General features: G+C 40.9%; 1 protein-coding gene across 31 annotated transcripts in view; it reads right to left on the reverse strand.

The window, feature by feature from the left end:
* The window catches only part of EPB41L2 (erythrocyte membrane protein band 4.1 like 2), a 271,017-nt gene that overhangs the window by 105,544 nt on the left and 146,268 nt on the right, over positions 1–19,205 (reverse strand). For all 31 annotated transcript variants that reach the window (XM_033867725.2, XM_033867723.2, XM_019951909.3 and 28 more), the window contains 6 exons: positions 18,256–18,298; positions 14,238–14,313; positions 10,340–10,558; positions 8,690–8,777; positions 4,033–4,185; positions 3,445–3,542 (listed from right to left, as the gene is read on the reverse strand). In XM_033867725.2, the coding sequence (XP_033723616.1) occupies positions 3,445–3,542; positions 4,033–4,185; positions 8,690–8,777; positions 10,340–10,558; positions 14,238–14,313; positions 18,256–18,298 (677 nt within the window). The remainder of the gene's footprint in view (positions 1–3,444; positions 3,543–4,032; positions 4,186–8,689; positions 8,778–10,339; positions 10,559–14,237; positions 14,314–18,255; positions 18,299–19,205) is intronic.

The following is a 19,205-nucleotide window of genomic DNA, read 5'->3' on the forward strand; positions in this document are numbered from 1 at the left end:
CTACATGGTAATACAAGAGGTGCTCCCCCATCAGTTCAGGATTCTCCATCGTATCAACCCAGGAAAACAACGTGTTAGAATGAGACTGATGTAAAAAGAACTAATACGCCCTTGGCTTTAGTCTTGTCATAGAGGCTAGCAGAAGTGTTCCTTGAAAACTTCCATTTTCTGCCAATAGATTTTCAAAGGAGACAGAGATGATGTTGCTGAGAAAGCATAATCTGAAGACGTCAGTGCCTCAAACTGTACTTTGGAAAAAGCTCTATATTCTTAAATTAGAAAGCCGGAATACTAGACATTTAGACCAGAAATTAACTCTCGTCTGTGCTCTGTAATCTCTTTCTCTAACAGTGAATGAACCTGGGACGCTGAAAGATTAAATGTCTCGGCACACTCATAACGAGCACCAGGGGCAGGGTGAGAAATGTGGTCATTTACCATGCACTGTCTCCTGATGGACTGAATATGGTGGGTTTCCCTACCTTGCAATCCAGCTAGCTATGGTCTAAGAATGCTGTGTAAGAAAGCAATGATGTATAGAAAAAAGGGTCATTGGCAAGCTTATCAGTGCAGTAATTAAGAAATGCTCATTCTCCTTGAAAAACAAGTTGGCTAAATCACATTTATTTTATCATGCATTCATGAAGCATGCCCTGTAGGTACTGGGAGATCAACAAGTGGACAAAAAGAGACATTTCTAAAAAATATCTCACAGGAGAAACATGCATCATGACCCAAAAGGAAATACCCCCTCCTCCACAAAATTTTAAAAACTAAACAAAAGACAACAAGTGCTGGCGAGAATGTGGAGAAACTGAGACCCCTGCATACTATTGGTGGGAATACAAAATGGTACAGAAGCTATGTGAGACAGTAAGGAGGCTCCTCAAAAAATTCAAAATAGAACCACCACATGAGCCATCAGTCCCACATCTGGGTTTTTTTCCAAAAGATCTGAAATCAGGATCTCAAAGAGATATTAGCATTCCCATGTTCATTATACCACGAGTTACAATAACTAAGATATGGAAACAACCTCACCATCCATCTACAAATGAATGGATAAAGGAAATACAGGATATACATACAATGGAATACTATTCAGCCTTTAAAAAAGAAGGATATTCTGCAGTATGTAACAGAATGGACCTGTTACATTCTGGAATGTAACATCCTTGAGATGGAATGGCCCATCTCAAGGAGAGACCTTGAGAACATTACGCTAAGTGAAACAAGCCAGACACAGAAAGCCAAGTACTACATAATTCTACCTATATGATGTCTCCAAAAGAGTCAAAATTCACAGAATCAAAGACTGGAATGGTGGTTACCAGGGCCTGGAGGGAGGGTACGACGGGGAGCTGTTAATCACCAGGCAAAAAATTTCAATTAAATAAGATAAATAAGCTCTAGAAAGCTGCTATACAACACTGTACCTACAGTCAATAATAATATATTATACATTTAAAATTTGTTAAGTGATCTTGCCACAATAAAATAAAATTATTTAAAAGAAAAAAAAAAAAGACTAGAGGCAAACAGGAGAGTGAGACTGGGTTATCTGCTACCCTTCTGCAGGTACACTTCAGTTGACTATATCTCAACCAAAGGCCACATCTTCCCAGAATGAGCAGCTCCATATGAGGATTTTCTCTTACTTCCAGTTTAAAAAAAATATAAATCCAAGAAGTGCAAGGAAAATATTTTAAAGGCAGATTTAAGTCATAATGCAAAAGAGGGAAAATCATTAACTAGAGGATTTTTATTCTGTTTATGTCAAACTGAGATAAAGTGCTTTCTTGCCCAACTGGCACTGGTGACCACATACACAAAGTATTAGATTACAGATTAATTTTCTGATCACAAAGAAATCCTTAAGCAATTAAGCTACAATTAAACAGAAACTAGTACCAAAACAAAAAAGTGTTGACCACAAACATTTATGAGTTCTCTCTAAAAGAATCTTTTTGGTGATTTAAGTCAATAGTAATATGACTCCTCTGAAATGAGTATATTAGAGCAGTTTTGAAAATAAATAGCACACTATGCTACAAAACTAAGAATAATGATGATAATGATAAACATTATTTCATACCAGAAATGGTTCTAAGTTTGTTTCACGGGAGCTATATCATTTAGTTTTCAAAACAACCCTGTAATATAGGCACTATTATCATTACCACCATCACACAAATGATGAAAGGGAGAGACTCACAAAGGTTGAGTAACTTACCTACAATCACACATCTAGTATGTGGAGGGGCAGCATTAGACCTTAAGAGTGCAAAGCAAAAACTTTAAAGATGAAGGGTCTAGATATCACAGCTATCTAGACTGCAGTAATAGGAAACTGAGGAAACAGAGAAAAGGAAGATCAGCAAACCACACTTTGCTAAGAAAAGCAATGTTAGTAAGTATGCCCCTGAATAAAAGTATGAAAGGAGACAGGACAAAAGCTATAGGAGGCTAAAAGGTCTAAGGAGATCTTCTGGGTTTTTTTGGTTTTTCAGGGAGCAGGACATGGACATGTTTATTGGCCAAAGAACTCATCGAAGCCACCCACTGGGGGCACATGATTTACAAAGCACAGTCCTACGTGAGGCATGAAACAAGGGATCAAGGTAGAGGAATAAAAGTTCTATATATGCTCTTTCTTGAAACAGGAGAGGAAGAAAAGAATGAATGAAGGGAGAGGGAAATGATGCTAAATTATAGACAAAAAGAGAAAAGGAGAAGATGCATGAAACCAAGAATGCTCACGACCCACAGCATCTACTATCACCTTCCAATGAAGGGCATCTGAGCAGAGGGGCCAGGGTGCCCTGGGGCTCAAGAAGACCAGGAATATTTGTGATGGTGGCACTAGGATCCAGCTGACGTGGGAAATGATCTCTCTGTAACTGCACCAACCCAAAGCGCTGTGTGAGTGTGTCTGTCTGGATAGTTATGCTATTGAAAGCAACACGTGGTAGCACAGGTATAGAAATGGTGAGGTCGGGACACAGGACTCATCCAGGACCAGAAGAGTGGAGGCTGATGTGCAAAAAGGGACAGGGACTTAGCAGGGAGAACACTCCTAACACAGTAGCAAAGGGACAGAGCACAGGGCTCAGGGTTGGTCTGGCTGGGAAAGAAGTAAGACAGGAGGGAGCTGATAAGAGCAACTAAGTGAAGCCTAAGGTGAGTGACAGTGAAAGAGCGGCAGCCGGGGTGGGAGGGTATGCTGGTGAAGGGCAACTAGAGTGAGGGACCACTGCAGAGGCAGAGCAGTTCTGAGCCAGGACTAGCACGGCATGGTGACAGAAACAGATACACGAAGAGGGAGAGCAAAGAACCATAAAGCAGTTGTAGCTGCGTCTGCCACGCTATCCACTGCCCCCTCCTAGGATCTAGAGGGTACCAAGATCTGTTTTCATGAATCCCAAGCTGTTTTCTCAAAATTACCTGTAGAAAGTATGATGTTCCACGCACACTTTCCATAACCTTTTCGCTGCCCGATGGTTTGGCAGTTTAAAGCCAATGGTGCTCTCAAACTGTTCCAGCTAGAATAAATCCATAAAACAAATTAGCATATCTCCTAAGAGCTGATTAGAAGCTACTGAAAAACATGGATTATTCAGATATTTCACTAAGAAGTAATTGTTCTTCTTGAAAAAGGGCAAATATCAACTACTGACATAAATCAGCTATCCCTCAATGTCCACTAATTCATTTTACCACCTTCCTATCGATCTTGACCACTTAGCTGATGCAAAGATAAAAGAAAAATGAGCCCCCCCCCAGATGTGGCAGGCACTGACTACTTTTCCTTTTCTGTGAAATTGTGGCTGTTGCTTGTTTTGTTTTATCAACAGGAATACATATATGCACGTTTATCATCAAAAACCCTTTTTTTTTTTTTACCATGGAGGAATAAATGATAGTTCATTTTCTTAACATTCAATGGAAAAGAATTCTGGTAGTTCGTGGCCATAAAGGAGAACACTGACAAAGCCCGATTAGATATGCCAAGGGCTAGATGACTCTGCTTACCTCTGCTGGCCTAACTTTTATGTAGAAGTTACTGCGCTTATAGGAGATTTTCAGGATTTTCGGCCAAGCAAAACGATTGATTCTCAGTCTGTCTTTGTAGATGAGAAGCCCATTAGCACACACGCCCAGCTTGATGTCCACGCCTTCTGAGTCCTGCCAACCATAAGCCATTTGACCATGGTTAGAGCTGTGAAAGTTATATAGGTAGGGAAGTCAATGATGCCCCTCAAACCATGATCAGGAACGCCAATTTAACGGGTCTGTATTTCAACTGCAGTGATCGTACACAAGTTAATAGAAACAGTAGGACATACAACACATCTTAAACCTAGATATTCCTCTTGAGGGGTCAGATTTGAGATATGGCAACATGACTACAGGACACAACATTCTTCAAAAGGCCTAACTAATATGTCCTCAAGCTCGGCTGTAAGAGCTAAAAGGGAGGAAAGGAAATAGACCTCAATTTAGACATCCTGAAGATACAGGAGATAAAACATGTTTCCTAGAGGCTATTCCAGCCCCTGGGGACAGTCTGTCGGCTTACCCTAAGGTGCAGTCAGCCATTTTACTGTAGGCAAATTTATCTCAGAGGATTATGCTAGCTAACAGCTGTTAAGTAACATCTATATGCTGGAGAACACCAACTCCTCATAGAAAATTTCTCTTCTAGGCTGACGGTGTTGAAATCTTTGAATTCTTCCAAGCAGTTTTTCAATAACACTAACTGCTGACATCCCGTTCTCATTGCAACATTCCTTTGGCTGGCATATTTCAAATAGACTACAGACTATTCTTGAACTTATTGTTTTCTTTCCTCGGCGTTTTAATTTGGAAAAGATGACAATCTAGAATAATCGCCAGCCTGAAAGATTTTTTTTAAAAATCAAATACATTTACAGACAAAAGTAAAAATCTGCCTCCTCACATTTCAAGTAGTGGTTGAAGATCTAATATGTACAATACTCAAATATCTTTAAGAGAAGAACTAGATCTCATTCAAGATATGGAAAATTGAAGATTATTATTCAGGGATATTCACATTTTTAGAAATCATTAACAACATGGAACAAATTCTCACAAAATATGCTGAAACAAACCCCACATAGTCTAGGTTCGAGTCAATAAAACTAAAACATTTCAACTGCCTTGTTACTGAGAACCATTTAACGCAATTTATTTCAGTTTTTTAAAAATAGAAATACAGTACTAGGTAACTGATGCCAATGGCATTCACTGCTGTGATATGTGAACAACTCATATACAAATAAAATTACATTAGACCGGGGCGTCCCTGGTGGCGCAGTGGTTGAGAGTCCGCCTGCCGATGCAGGGGACACGGGTTCGCGCCCCGGTCCGGGAGGATCCCACATGCTGCGGAGCGGCTGGGCCCGTGAGCCATGGCCGCTGGGCCTGCGCGTCCGGAGCCTGTGCTCCGCAACGGGAGAGGCTACAGCAGTGAGAGGCCCGCGTACCGCAAAAAAAACAAAAAATTACATTAGACCATCTGAGCAGGTTCAAAAATCTCATCTACAAAGGTGCTTTATTCACCCATATCCTGACAGCCACAGTTCTCTCTAGGAACAGAGTAAAAAGCCAGAGTGAACCAGGCACAGGTGCCTAAGCAATTTGGCACCAGACACAAATGACGTGTTTGCCCAAAATATCACTGGCCAGGGACACAGGGAGCAGGCCGGAAGATTATCCAAGACAGCATGTTCTCAGCACAAATAAGGAGGCAACCCTCGTTCGAAACATTAAACAAAGCTATCTCTAGTGTGAGGCAATCTTTCAACAGGACATTGAACCTATTTTATCTGACTGAAAAATAAACACAATCTGGATCCAAGTAAATCAGCTGAGGTTCGATTGTTCCACATATTGTTTTACAATTATCAGTATTTGTGTGAATAGAAATTACAGATTAAGGGAAAGAAGTTAAAGGGAAAAAAAGCATGCCTTAGTTCTCCATATTTGACTTCTGCCATTCAGCAACAAAGTCAGAAAAATAAACTAATAAAAAAGGAGCATCTTGGGCTTCCCTGGTGGCGCAGTGGTTGAGAGTCCGTCTGCTGATGCAGGGGACACAGGTTTGTGCCCCGGTCCGGGAGGATCCCACATGCCGCGGAGCGGCTGGGCCCGTGAGCCATGGCCGCTGAGCCTGTGCGTCCGGAGCCTGTGCTCCGCAACAGGAGAGGCCACAGCAGTGAGAGGCCCGCGTACCGCAAAAAAAAAAAAGGGGGGGGGCATCTTCTCCACCTTGCTCACTGCCTTAGGAAGCTACCCCATATGGACATCAACTGGATCCCGCTCCCACTGACTTCAGCCAATGGAAAGTTCTTGAAGAAGATCAGAGACAGGGAGGAGCGCAAGGAGGTCAGGGTTTTTAATACCCAGACTCCTTCCTTGTGTGGTCACATCACGGTGGCCATCTCCTGGACCATCGCAGCTCCTCTCAAGACAGCCCTCTCCACACAGATCCCTCCCCTGGGTTCTGGCAACTACTCTTTGCCTCACCCCCCGCCCCCCCACCCAGAGGGGTTAGGAGAGCTGCTGTTACCAGCTCATGGGCACCATTCTACTCTTGTGGTTTCCTTCTATCTTTGTCAAGAGCCCTTTTAGTCAACACCCTCACCTTGTCCTAACATAAGTGTGCCATTAAGGACTCTTCTGACGATAAAATATTAATTAAAAAATAATTTTGAAATATGATCTCAAGGTAATGAAAAACGTATACAGGCACAAAACTTTTAAATACATGAAAAGTTCTCTTACATTGCTACAGATTTTTTTCCCATGAGCTGCAAATATCTTGTGCATCAGATATTATCTAAGTCCACCAGATGATAAGTTGAATGAATGCGCGTTATTCTGATTTTTTCTAAGTGATCTACTCCTAACCACACAGCAAGAACTGAAATTACACTTATAACAAACCCAGCAACTTTTTTACTTTTCTAACATACAACTTCAAAAACAAGAATCCCGAAACCTTCCAGGACTGTCATCTAAGGACTGCTTTCTCACTAATGATCAACAAAAGCAGCAGATGTAAGATTCACGTGTGGCAAGAATAACAGGGTTTAGAGGAGAGGTGGGCTCTGGGCGTCTTTCTGATACCAAATCTGCTCTGTCCTTCCTCCCTTATTTCTGTTTGCCTGCTGACCCAGCCTGTCCCCATCATACAGAGAAATGAGCTACAAGACACTCAAGTGTGCAAAAGATCTGTTTTACCTCCTAGTAGGATTTATCAGCAGACATCACACAGATGGGACTACTTTACACTGTGTGGCTTGAGGCAACAAGCCAGATAGTGTAACAAGCCATATGCATTCTGTTTTATGTAGTTTTTGTAAAAACAAAAACATCCGACCCTTAAATGAGATAGTGTAAGTGAAAGTACTTTTAAAAATTAAGTGTATACAGCACGTAGCAGTTAAAAAATGTTGCTGCCAAAGACTATTTACTAACATGGAGAAGTGTTTATAAGAGCAAGTTTAAAACAAAATTTATGAAATAATACTCATGGTATAATCTCATTTTTAAAATGTGAGTTCAACTGCTCAGAGATTTTTTTTTTAAATAAAACAAGAAAATACTAACAGTGCTTGTTTCTGCATAAAGACATTTCAGTCTTTTTATATTTTTCTGTTCACCTCTATTTTCTAGGATGAAGATGTATTACTTTTGTAATAAGGAAAAATATTTAAAGAATAAAGGAAGGCACAGAGGCAAAAGGGGTGCTTTGCAAATATGAAGTACTATTAACACAAAAGCAAGAATTAGTAATCTGAGGCCAAGGGAAGGAAGATACCTTTGGGTGATAGGCCTTCCTAGGGATTTCTCACCAAGGGACTGACGGGTCCTTTAAACGCAGGCAACAATAGGTTCCCTCTGCATGTTGAGCCGACTCTGGACATACTTTTCAAAACCAAGTGCATCTTTCATCTTGTCTCTTGTACTCCCCACCTACTGCTCCCGCCCCGACTCTCCCTACTACCTGATCATCCAAACTAGGATCATGAAGTAGGTGATGTTTGTTACTGGCATCTTCCTCACCAAACGCTGCCTCTCCTATCAGCTACCTCCATGATTCCATTCTTTTCCCACTGCTCACATGGGACAGAAGGTCTAATTGCCTGGAGCCTGGGCCAGCACAGTGTATCTTACAAGAAGTACAACAGACCTGTAGGGAAAAGCCCAGCTCTAGGGCTCCTTCACCGGCAGTTTTTCGGAAAGTGGTCATATCCATGCTGCCTTGCCCTTTCATGGTGGCTAAGAGCTGCTCTCCTCTCCCAGGACACAGGTGGGAGACGAGGCTGGAACAGAGGCAGCACTTGCAAGAGCAAAAGCTGGGACAGAATAAAGGTAGGACGAGGGGTAAAGAAGGCTGATAAGGTAGGTCTTACCGTAAGTATATGTGAAAGGGTATCAACTTAAAAGACCAGGAAAAGAAGAAAGAATGAGAGGGAGAATCAATGATCCCTCCCCACAACCATAAACACCCCCAATTAGAAACCCCAAAGAAATACAGTCCCTTGGGTGAGGGTGAGGATCCTTTTCTGAAAGTGAACTAGGCTAGTCTACAACTGGAGTCCTCTCAGAACTTCAGCCAACAGAACGGAAAGAGGCCCCCTTTCCATTCCACGCACAGTACCTTGGCATGATGCAGGTCGACTCCATACATGGAAAGCCTCTTGGCATTTTCTAAGAACTGAGAATCAGCTTGTGCTGGAGATAAACCCCTAAGAATCAAAAGAAACAATATTATCTTACTGGTGGATGCAAAGCAAATGTAACCAAACTAGAGAAAGGGGTGCATGAGCTTGAAGAGTTTGGGGTGGAGGGAGTAGCCCAGCTAAATGTGCAGACAAGGAGGAATCAGGGAAGAAGGCTCAACTCTCAACCTCCAGCATTTTTCTCTTAAGATCCTCCGATATGAACCTACTCACTGCAAGGATGTGTCCCTCCACACTTACCCTTTTTAATCTTAGAAAGTTGCTTTCACTTTTTTCCACTACGGAAAAAGCCCCAGCAATAGTGGGTACAACATAAATTCATTTTAAAAATAAAAGAATAAAAAAATAGAAAGTCATTTCATCTTTCTGAAATAGACGAATTCTCTCCTTAACCTTATTTCATTACTACTGACGACACTAAAGATGAGAAGTACTTGTGCTTGATGTTACACCTGACATGTCCCAACTAAACAAATTTTAAGCTCCTAGGAAGCAGGGCCCCGTTAATTTTCATATTCCCCACGGCATCTACTGAACAGACCTGGAATGAAGTTAATAAGAAAATATTTAAAGTCAAATACTGCATTTTTTTTTTTTAAAGAAAAGTCAGTGAAGGCAGTCTGTTTAAAAACATCTAATCTCTGAAAGTTCCTTTCAAATCATTTCAGTCAAAATTTTTGAAAACTTCAATTCTGCCATATGGGACAAGTTAGAATTTCGTAGCTGGGAGTTTTAAAAACTCATGCTTAAGAGAACCATTTGTTTTCACAGATATAAAAGTTCTCAAAGTGTAACATGGTATTTAAGTAATTAATAACCCTCAGTTAAACCAAAAGTCATCTTCTGAGGATAGAGAAACCACCTGTAGATTTACTACCCTTAATGCCCATTACCACTCACATTTCTGACTCAAATCCTGATGCCTCATTATCTCCCTGGCTTTCTTATCAAATATGGTAATAAAAATAATTAAAAGGCAGAAGAAATGTATAATCAATGCCAAACAAGTACGTGGGTATGTTTGTTTCGGATGTGTGTATGTGTATGTGTGTGCACGTGTGTGTATGAAGGGAGAGGACTGGAAGTAGGGCACAGGAGATATCATAGGGAAAAGTAAATTTTTTTATTTTTTTTATTTTATTACTCGGGCCTCTCACTGTTGTGGCCTCTCCCGTTGCGGAGCACAGGCTCCAGACACGCAGGCTCAGCAGCTATGACTCACGGGCCCAGCCGCTCCGCGGCATGTGGGATCCTCCCGGACCGGGGCACGAACCCATGTCCCCTGCATCGGCAGGCCGACTCTCAACCACTGCGCCACCAGGGAAGCCCAGTAAATTTTTTTAATAAATGAAAACATTTAGTCTCATGAGCACAGTTCCTCATATTACAGTCATAAAGGCAATGGAAGGCTGTCTCATGACTCCAAGTTATCTTGACTAGCACTAGGTGAAGCTCCACAGGGCAAACTGAATAATCCCATCAACTATGCTCAAATGTCCAGCAAATGCTATAAGGGAAGCCATTTAAACCCACCACGGTCACTCTCTCCAGTAAGCAAGTCTACAGACCTGTGGGTCTTATGCAGCTCTGCCACTTTCTCTTCCAGTTCCTTCGTCTGTGTAGGGGCAAACTGGAAGTCACTGAGGTCATGACTGCCATGCTCTTCTGGGTCATAGTCCCCAAGTTCAGCCTGCAGTGTGTACGATCCCAGGAGGGCATGTGTCACAAAAGAGCAGGGCAGGCGGCCTGAGGCAATGTCCTCCCGGAGCTGAAGGCACAAGAAGTATCTGTGAGGAACAGGGGACAAAAGGGTGGGAGAACAGTTAGTTAAGATTTTAGCGCTCATAAATATGATTCTGATGTTTCTCTGAAACAAATATATAATATAGGCACTCTTCAAATGCAGAACAAAAGAAGTGTTTTGTAATAAGAAGCCCACCTTCCTCCATGGACTCCTAAACTTGTGACTTATTTATAAAAAATGCATCTAGAGGGCAAAGTAATAGAGTGGAAATTCTGAATTGCTATTCAGGCAACAGTGTATTTTTACTATTACAAAAAAAGAGTTTTGTGACTGCAGGTGAAATTCTCATCACTTAGTCTCCTTGGCTTTAAAACTGTAATCAAGATTAGCATGCTCTTCAAAAGTTATAAAGACTAATAAAATTTAAGAAATAGCTACAGTTCTTCATTCAGGATTTACATGAAAAGCTAAGGTCACCCACCCTTCATCCTCTCTATGCTTTTCATACTAATTTCTTTTCCTGAGACCCTTTAACAACAATGTTAAGTCAGTCTCTACTTGGAAGCCCTTACTTGCCCATTTACCCCATCTATAGAGGCAGCTAATTCAGTTTACAGTAGAAAAATCATGGGCTTCAGAGCCTGGCAGAGCTGACCATGTGACCTTGAGTAAGCTAATTTACTTGCCTAAGTCTAACTTCCCACCTGTAAAATGGGAACAACTCTATTTCCCTTTAAAGATGAGGATAAAAAATTAGATAACATAAATAAAAGACATTGCATGGTACCTGGCGATCGATAACTAGTAGCCATGATCATAATAATGTTATTATTAGTTATAATAACAATCATTCAGTGTTCCAAGTGGATTATTACACAGTTATAAAAGATTCTGGCTTTTATTAAATAACGTGCAAAAACACGTTACTTATATTTTATGAGGGTTGGGGGGGGGTCCCCCATCAACTCCTTTTGTTAACATTTGAAAACCTTATTTCTAGTCGTGAATTGAACCACTTGCTAAGGTTACCACTGACTCCTCCCAAGAGAATGGCAGCACCCCCCCCCCCCCCCGTTCTTGAAGAGACTGCCATTCCTGTTAGCTGGTGGCTTCTTCCTGTGGATGCTTTTGCCTGGCGGGGTTCTCATGGCTCTGCCCTCCTTTTGCCTCCACCTCCACCATGTTCAAAGGGGCACGCTGCCTGTGGTCCAGGGCTCTTGCTGTTGCATCAGAGAGCGTGTCCCAGAACATGGCATCAGCCATCCCCCAGTTACACCTGTATTACCACCCAAATCTCCTGTCAGGCAGGGCAGGGATTCTGTTTATCATCATCATAAGCCCACAGTTATTAGCAAAGTACTTGCCACATGACGAGAGCTCCATAATTTTCTAAGAATGAAACTCATCTCACTACCACTACAGTCTGAGTATTTTTAAGCACTGCAGTAGCTCTCTTTCCAAGGAGAATTATGTGTTTCCTTGACCCCTAGAACAACATGAGCATCACTGCTTTATTTTAGCAAACTAAATTTTAAACTACGATTCCACGTTATCCTCAAATTCTCTAGGTCTAATCAAGAATATCACTAGTTCTCCACATTTTACAGCACTGTTAAGACCTAAACACAAAGATTCCATCTATTACTAAAATCTTCTTGCTCCTCCTCATATTAGTATATCTACTTTTCACATTGATCCTTTCTTCTGTTTTAAAGCCTATGGCTACGGCCCGAAAACTTCAAAAAGCCGCAACAGCCTCCTGAGTTTCCCAAGTCCATCTCCTTCATACGGCAGGACAGATGATTCTTCAGACATAATTCTGAACTGTGTTCTTGCCCTCCTCAAAAGCCTATCCCACCTTCTAGATGTTCACTCAAGTCATAGTGAAGATTTCAATCGTAATGTAATATTTAGGCTGCAAAGCTACAGGCTGGTCTCAAGCTTTTAGTTAGCTCACCAGACGACTATTTCATTCTTCCCCAAACGCGCAGGGAGACTGTTCAAGGTCCCTCTAAAAAGAAAACCAAAGCACTTTACCGATGCTATAAAGTTGCAATCACCAAAGGATTATCATCCCCAAACGAATCACTGCAAGGAGGAATGTATGTACAAAGAGGGCGCTGGGTCACAAAGCCCCAGTTATGTGCACTGTTCAAAGGCCCTCCCGCAGTGAGGCCTACGTGCGTATCCTACGCACGGCAACCTGTCAAGTTTCATGCTCTAAGCAGCTCACTGCGTAGTTACAAAAGCTGCTATTTATTATTTACTAGCTGAAGCTAATTCAATCAAAACTTAATTAGTATCAGTAAATCCTTATTCAGCAACAACCAGTAAAGGGCAGGCGGGCGGGGGGGGGGGGGGCTGTCATTTATCCAATCTTGGAAAAAAATCTCCATTATTCCTAGTTCACATGGATATCACGCACTTGCTTAAGTATCTACCCAACTTCACATCTGATGACAAAACTGGCCTAGCAGAAAACGTCAAGGACACAGGAACCACCGGAATCAAAAACAGAGTCTTTAGCTAACACCCTGTTAATTTTCCAAAAGTATATATACAGAATGCAGTTTTCCTTGGCCAGGTAAATAATCTTTTAAAAATATATACAAATCACTCTATAGACCTACTCTTACCAGAGCTAAGAATTCCAATCGCTGATACCCAGTTTAAATAGGGCTAAGATATCAAGGTACTCGTGGACTCTAAATGTTCCTTGTTCCCATTCAAACACTTAGTCACTCTCAAAATCAGTAAATGCTCTCCTGCTCCTAAACTGAAATTTTTATTTGCAATTTAAGCATGTGTCTGTATTGTCCAGATAATCTCAGAGGAGATGGAAATGAAACAGCTACTGACTCTTACATAAGAAAGCCTACCTTATTAGTTTTTTATCCTGGGGAGCAGGTGTGTGTGTGTAAAAATTACAGTTCAAGAGACTTCCAAAAATTAACTTTTAAAAAGTTTTTCATTTTTCTACCTTTATATAACATTTGTAAGCTGAGATTAGTACACAGGCACATATAGGTTACACAATAAAAACTATCTTAGTATGAAAATCTGAAATATTAAATACCAGTGATTTTTGAAAGTATAACATAGGAAACAAAGTTGCTGCATTTTTTTTTAATATTTATTTATTTATTTGGCTGCGCCAGGTCTTAGTTGCGGCATGCGGGATCTAGTTCCCTGACCAGGGACAGAACCCGGGCCCCCTGCATTGGGAGCACGGAGTCTTCACCACTGGACCACCAGGGAAGTCCCTGCCGCAATTTTTAAAAAATATTCCATTACTTCAATATAAATGGGAAGTTAAAGAAAAGTGAATAAAATTTCTGAAACCAGAAACATTTCAAACTATTTTGGAATATCCACTTCCAAGGAAACGTCTAAAACTCAGCTTAAGAAAAAATGTTTTGGTTTTAATCCTAAAATTACCATCATTCCCCCCCAGGGCACTGAAATAAATGAGAGCTGTAAGTAAAGAATCATTTTTAGGGGCTTCCCTGGTGGCACAGTGGTTGGGAGTCCGCCTGCCGATGCAGGGGACACGCGTTCGTGCCCCGGTCCGGGAAGATCCCACATGCCGCGGAGCGGCTGGGCCCGTGAGCCATGGCCGCTGAGCCTGTGCGTCCGGAGCCTGTGCTCCGCAACGGGAGAGGCCCGTGTACCGCAAAAAAAAAAAAAAAAAAAGAATCATTTTTAGTATAAATGTAAAGTACCTGGTGATATCTTCAGTCAACTGAGAAGGATCAGGAGGATAAAACTTCACATTAAAGCTGAAGAGCCAAGGAAGATCTGTAATTATTAAAGATCATGATTATTTATGCAACCAACACAATCACCATTTATACTGATAAAACTTAAAGGTCAATGTTCAAATAGTATAGATCAGTCCTGCTATAAATCAGTTTAGAGAATTTTTTTAATTTAAAGAAAATATCATTTACAAAACAAAAATGAAGTGAAAAATAAAGTAAAAATCAATTCCATAAATAACCCATCATCAAAGAATAATAGGTTCACTTTTTTATAAACATTTACTGGTATGTCAACAAATGTTTTATATGGTGATCTAGTATGCAAACATTTTAATATAAACTTCATGTAATAGTTCTGAGATAAGATTTTTTAACCATAGGATCTCTAGATGCCAAATATTCTCCACAATTTAAAAACAACAAAAAAAGAGGGCTTCCCTCGTGGTGCAGTGATTAAGAGTCTGCCTGCCAATGCAGGGGACACGGGCTTGAGCCCTGGTCCAGGAAGATCCCACAAGCCGCAGAGCAACTAAGCCCGTGTGCCACAACTACTGAGCCCAAGCGCCACAACTACTGAAGCCCGCGCGCCACAACTACTGAAGCCCGCATGCTTAGAACCCATGCTCCGCAACAAGAGAAGCCACTACAATGAGAAGCCCGTGCACCGCAATGAAGAGTAGCCCCTGCCCGCCGCAACTAGAGAAAAGCCCACACTCAGCAACAAAGACCCAACACAGCCAAAAATAAAATAAATAAATAAAATATATATTTTTTTAAAAAAGCAATTTAGGATTTCTATATTGTTGGGGGAAGAGGAGTAATGATCAAATGATCACTATAACTATTCAAGAAATAATGGGCTTCCCTGGTGGCACAGTGATTGAAAGTCCGCCTGCCGATGCAGGGGACACTGGTTCGTGCCCCGGTCCGGGAAGATCCCACAGGGCAGGTATTATTTTCGTAAAGGGATCAAAATAATTCCAATAGTCTGAATTCAGAGTTATACTCAAAGTTCATGGTATTTCCAAATAAAAACATAAAAACTGTGTGTGTGTGTTATTTCATTTCACACATATTTGAAGGCCTCACAGTTGCTTTCATTTAGGGAGTTGAAGAAAAATTTCTTGAATCCCATTCTCTTGCTCAATGGATCATTTTGTTCTTTTCTCACCGTAGACACGCTAACTTTTCTCCTACTCAGAAGTCAATGAAGAGTTATTGAATAGCTACTGTGAATACACAGAACTCTTGCTGGATTTGGGCTCAATACATCATTATTCTACTAATAACACAAACCTATCAAATTTAATAAACAGGTTTAAGTTCCCGCTATACATTTAAAACACCATAAAAAAGATAGAGAACTTTCCCGAGTATTAAGAGACATGCCATTTCTTGGCCAGTAGCACCAGGGTGGCTGTGATGCGTATGTACTTCTTCAAGGTAATTATTAACCCATAATTAAGCAAAGTCATCACAGGATTATCATATCACTTCTTAATGGATCTTTATTTATTTGTTTCCTAGGTATTAACACCAGCACATGCTTACCTGGATACGACAACAGGGATAAGTTTCTGATAGAACACATATTTTCAGGTTCTATTTCCAATTCTAAAGTTGATAAAGTTGTACTGATAATGCTAAACTTTTTATTTAGTTATGTAGTATCATTTTTACCTAGCTATATAAACAGTCTATCTAGCTATGGATTGTTTATATATTAATACAGGCAAGCCTAAGATATATAGCCTTATATATCTATATAGTCTTATTTGTGTACATTTGAGAAAATAAAGATTTTTAGGCAACTTTTACACAGAAACTGATAGGCTGTCAGTTGTCAAACGTAACTCAAAAAAGATTAATGTTTACCTCTGTTAACTGAATGACAATAAATCACTGCAGAGGTTGGGGCTAAGACAGAACAAACAGTTCTTTCATCCATTGTAACACAAGCAGAAAGGAAGAGGTAAAATGCAACAGCTAAAACTTCGTTTCCTCAGCCTACTTTCATGATCAGGACGGTACAGGATTCCATTTAGGGAACTAGTTCCAATAGTTTGAAAATGCCAAATCCTGTGTTACTGTTATTCCTCTTGCCAAACCACAAGGGCAAAAGTCCTGAACTAACTCTAAAAAAAAAACTTCACAAATAATCAAAACGTAAGACCGTGATTCATAATCAGCAAGAAAGAGTCTTGCCTTCCAAAAGTTAGGATAGCTCCATGACTCTGAAGTGAGAAGCACACAAACATAATGCAACAAAAGCCAAAGCAAAACTATAGGAAACAAATTCGATGGAACATCAATCATGCTTCACAGGTTATCCTGTTCCATCCATGGTTTGGGTCACTTGGCAAGTAGGGTTTCAGAGAAAGTGAAAGAACCAAGCATCCATACCTTTTTGAATTCATGCACTTTGCAGAGTTTTAACAACCGCAGAAGGGACTAGAAAAAGTTCCGAAGCTTTCTGGTACAGTTTCTTCCATAATATAAGCATAATGTATCTCTGTCTAATTACTCCTTTTCACTACTTTCCCCCTTTTCTATTATGAAGCAAACATGAATGGATGAAACACCAAGATAATAAATGCAGGGCAGAGGGGTGAGGGAGGGAGGGAAGGATGGAAAGCCAGGGATAACAGTTAAAAGATAGGGTGACCAACCACCCCAGTTAGCACTAAAAGTCCCACATCCTCACAGTCCTGGGCAAATCAGGAAGGTCACTCTAATCAAAGATATTTTAAAAATGAAAAGAAAGATGAGTCTACAAGGAGAGGAAATAGGAAAAATAAGGTATACACTCAGTAAAAAAGAAAAAAAAAAAAAGGAGAGTAGAGAAGGAAAGAAATGATAGGAAAACTCCCAAAATTATTAATAATCTGAGAGAGAAAGAAAGAGAAATAAAGAAAATGTGGAGAATTAAAAATGAGACGGAAGGTAGACAGAAAGGAACCGAAGGGAAAAGCATAGATGTGTTCCAGTGTTTTAACGTTGGGAATAAATAAGCTGGGAATAATAAATAAGTAGGGAAATGAAACCAACAGCGCAGAGAGCATCCTGCTCCCTGGACAGCTTCTCCCTGGCCAGCTCTGGGGCCCACCGTCCAAAGGGCTGGTGAGAATTTTGTTCTCTTGTCTGAACAGTCCAGCTGTTTGTGGCTCCCTCCCTTTTCTGCTTAAGTCATTCACAGACCCTGCAGTAATTTAAGTAGCCAGATCCCCTATCAGAGGTTGTTCTGAGGTGATAATGATTCGTGATGCAGATATCACAAAACCAGCCACAGGAGGGAACTGAAGCTGGTTAGATAGAGTGGGACACATAAGTCACTTAGGGAGACAACAGTAAGAACAAATGGGGAAATGGAAGAAAGGGACAAACAGAACTAAGAACAAACCCAGACTCAGAGCACAAAAAGTGGCCAAAGGAGGAGAGAAGGCAAACACCTCAGAGGACTCCAAGGATCATTTTGCAATCCCTTCACTCCTCAAACCCTCACTCCAGGACATCCAGCAGCAGTGCGTCCATATGCCTCTGGAGCCAGAGGCATGCTTACTAATTAAACTAACTGGACACACAGCCAAAATCAAGTAGACAAAGCAAGAGTAATAGGGCTCTCTTGGGTACATTTCATATAAAAAGGGAAAGTTACAGAAAAGCAGCTTCTCATACTTTCCCCCAGAGACAAAGATCAGGTGTTGCTTCACAGTGGTAGACACTGTGAGGGACTATTTAAGAAGAGTCGTCTACAACCTCTTGACCAGGAGTCCCTAAGCCATGACCAAAATAAACAGTCATGATTCTACAGAAATATTGTTGAGTCTCAACTTCCTATATGATATGAATGCAAAACAGAGCTGATGATTCTATCACTATCTTATTCTAGTTTACATTCCGGTGAATTTTAGTAAAGATAGAAAAACACAGATGTAAAGATTAACTTGATAACTTCAAAGTATGATGATTTAATACTCACTTCGCAGCTGTCTCTTCATTTCTTTTGCGGGATCTAGCCAGTTCTGCAGGGGGTGAAAAAAAAGGTTAATTAACCCATAAGAAGTAGTCCAGAGTCCAAAATGGAACAGTTTACAGTTCACATACTTATTTAAGTGTAAACATTTTAACAAAGTCCTACGCAAAGAGCTACTAGCATTCCACTGGGCTCAGTACTGATTTGTTTTTGAATGCGTGTTTGTGTGTGTTATAAATAAAATATTAAAACACTTTAAGGTGGGTCTCTTGGGCCTCATTTTCCTGGATGTGAAATCAAACATCTACCCAAATGACGAGACGTAATACATCTACGTCTAGTCTTTATTCTATAGTAGTACTGCCAGCAAAGAGCCCCTGTGGACACTGAAATGAGAGCTCAGTCAAGGACAATCATTGGCTCTTATTCATGGATAAAATGTGAATTGGAAACTATTGGTTAAAAGTACACATACCCCAATCAAACACAATTATCTCAACTCCTAAAGCCAATTCCTCCTTAAACTCTGTTTCTGCCTGCAACTGTGCAACGCCATGGAGAAGTACTGTCAGATTGCAGCCAGTATTTTCCTTCCTGGAAGATCTAAACATCCTTTTAAAACTTCATTCCAAGTTGAAAGTCAATCATAAGGAACTCCCTTTCACTTTTCCTTTATTTCCACCCTTTGAGAAAGTTAAAAAAGATTCTAGGAAACCACTACAATATCTTAAAGCAAAAAAGATCAAATTTGAACTACTAGGGCTTCCCCTGGTGGCGCAGTGGTTGAGAGTCTGCCTGCTGATGCAGGGGACACGGGTTCGTGCCCCGGTCCGGGAAGATCCCACATGTCGCGGAGCGGCTGGGCCCGTGAGCCATGGCTGCTGAGCCTGCGCGTCCGGAGCCTGTGCTCCACAATGGGAGAGGCCACAACAGTGAGAGGCCCGCGTACCACCAAA

The sequence above is a fragment of the Tursiops truncatus genome, chromosome 12 (genome assembly GCF_011762595.2).
Source record: "Tursiops truncatus isolate mTurTru1 chromosome 12, mTurTru1.mat.Y, whole genome shotgun sequence".
NCBI lineage: Eukaryota > Metazoa > Chordata > Mammalia > Artiodactyla > Delphinidae > Tursiops > Tursiops truncatus.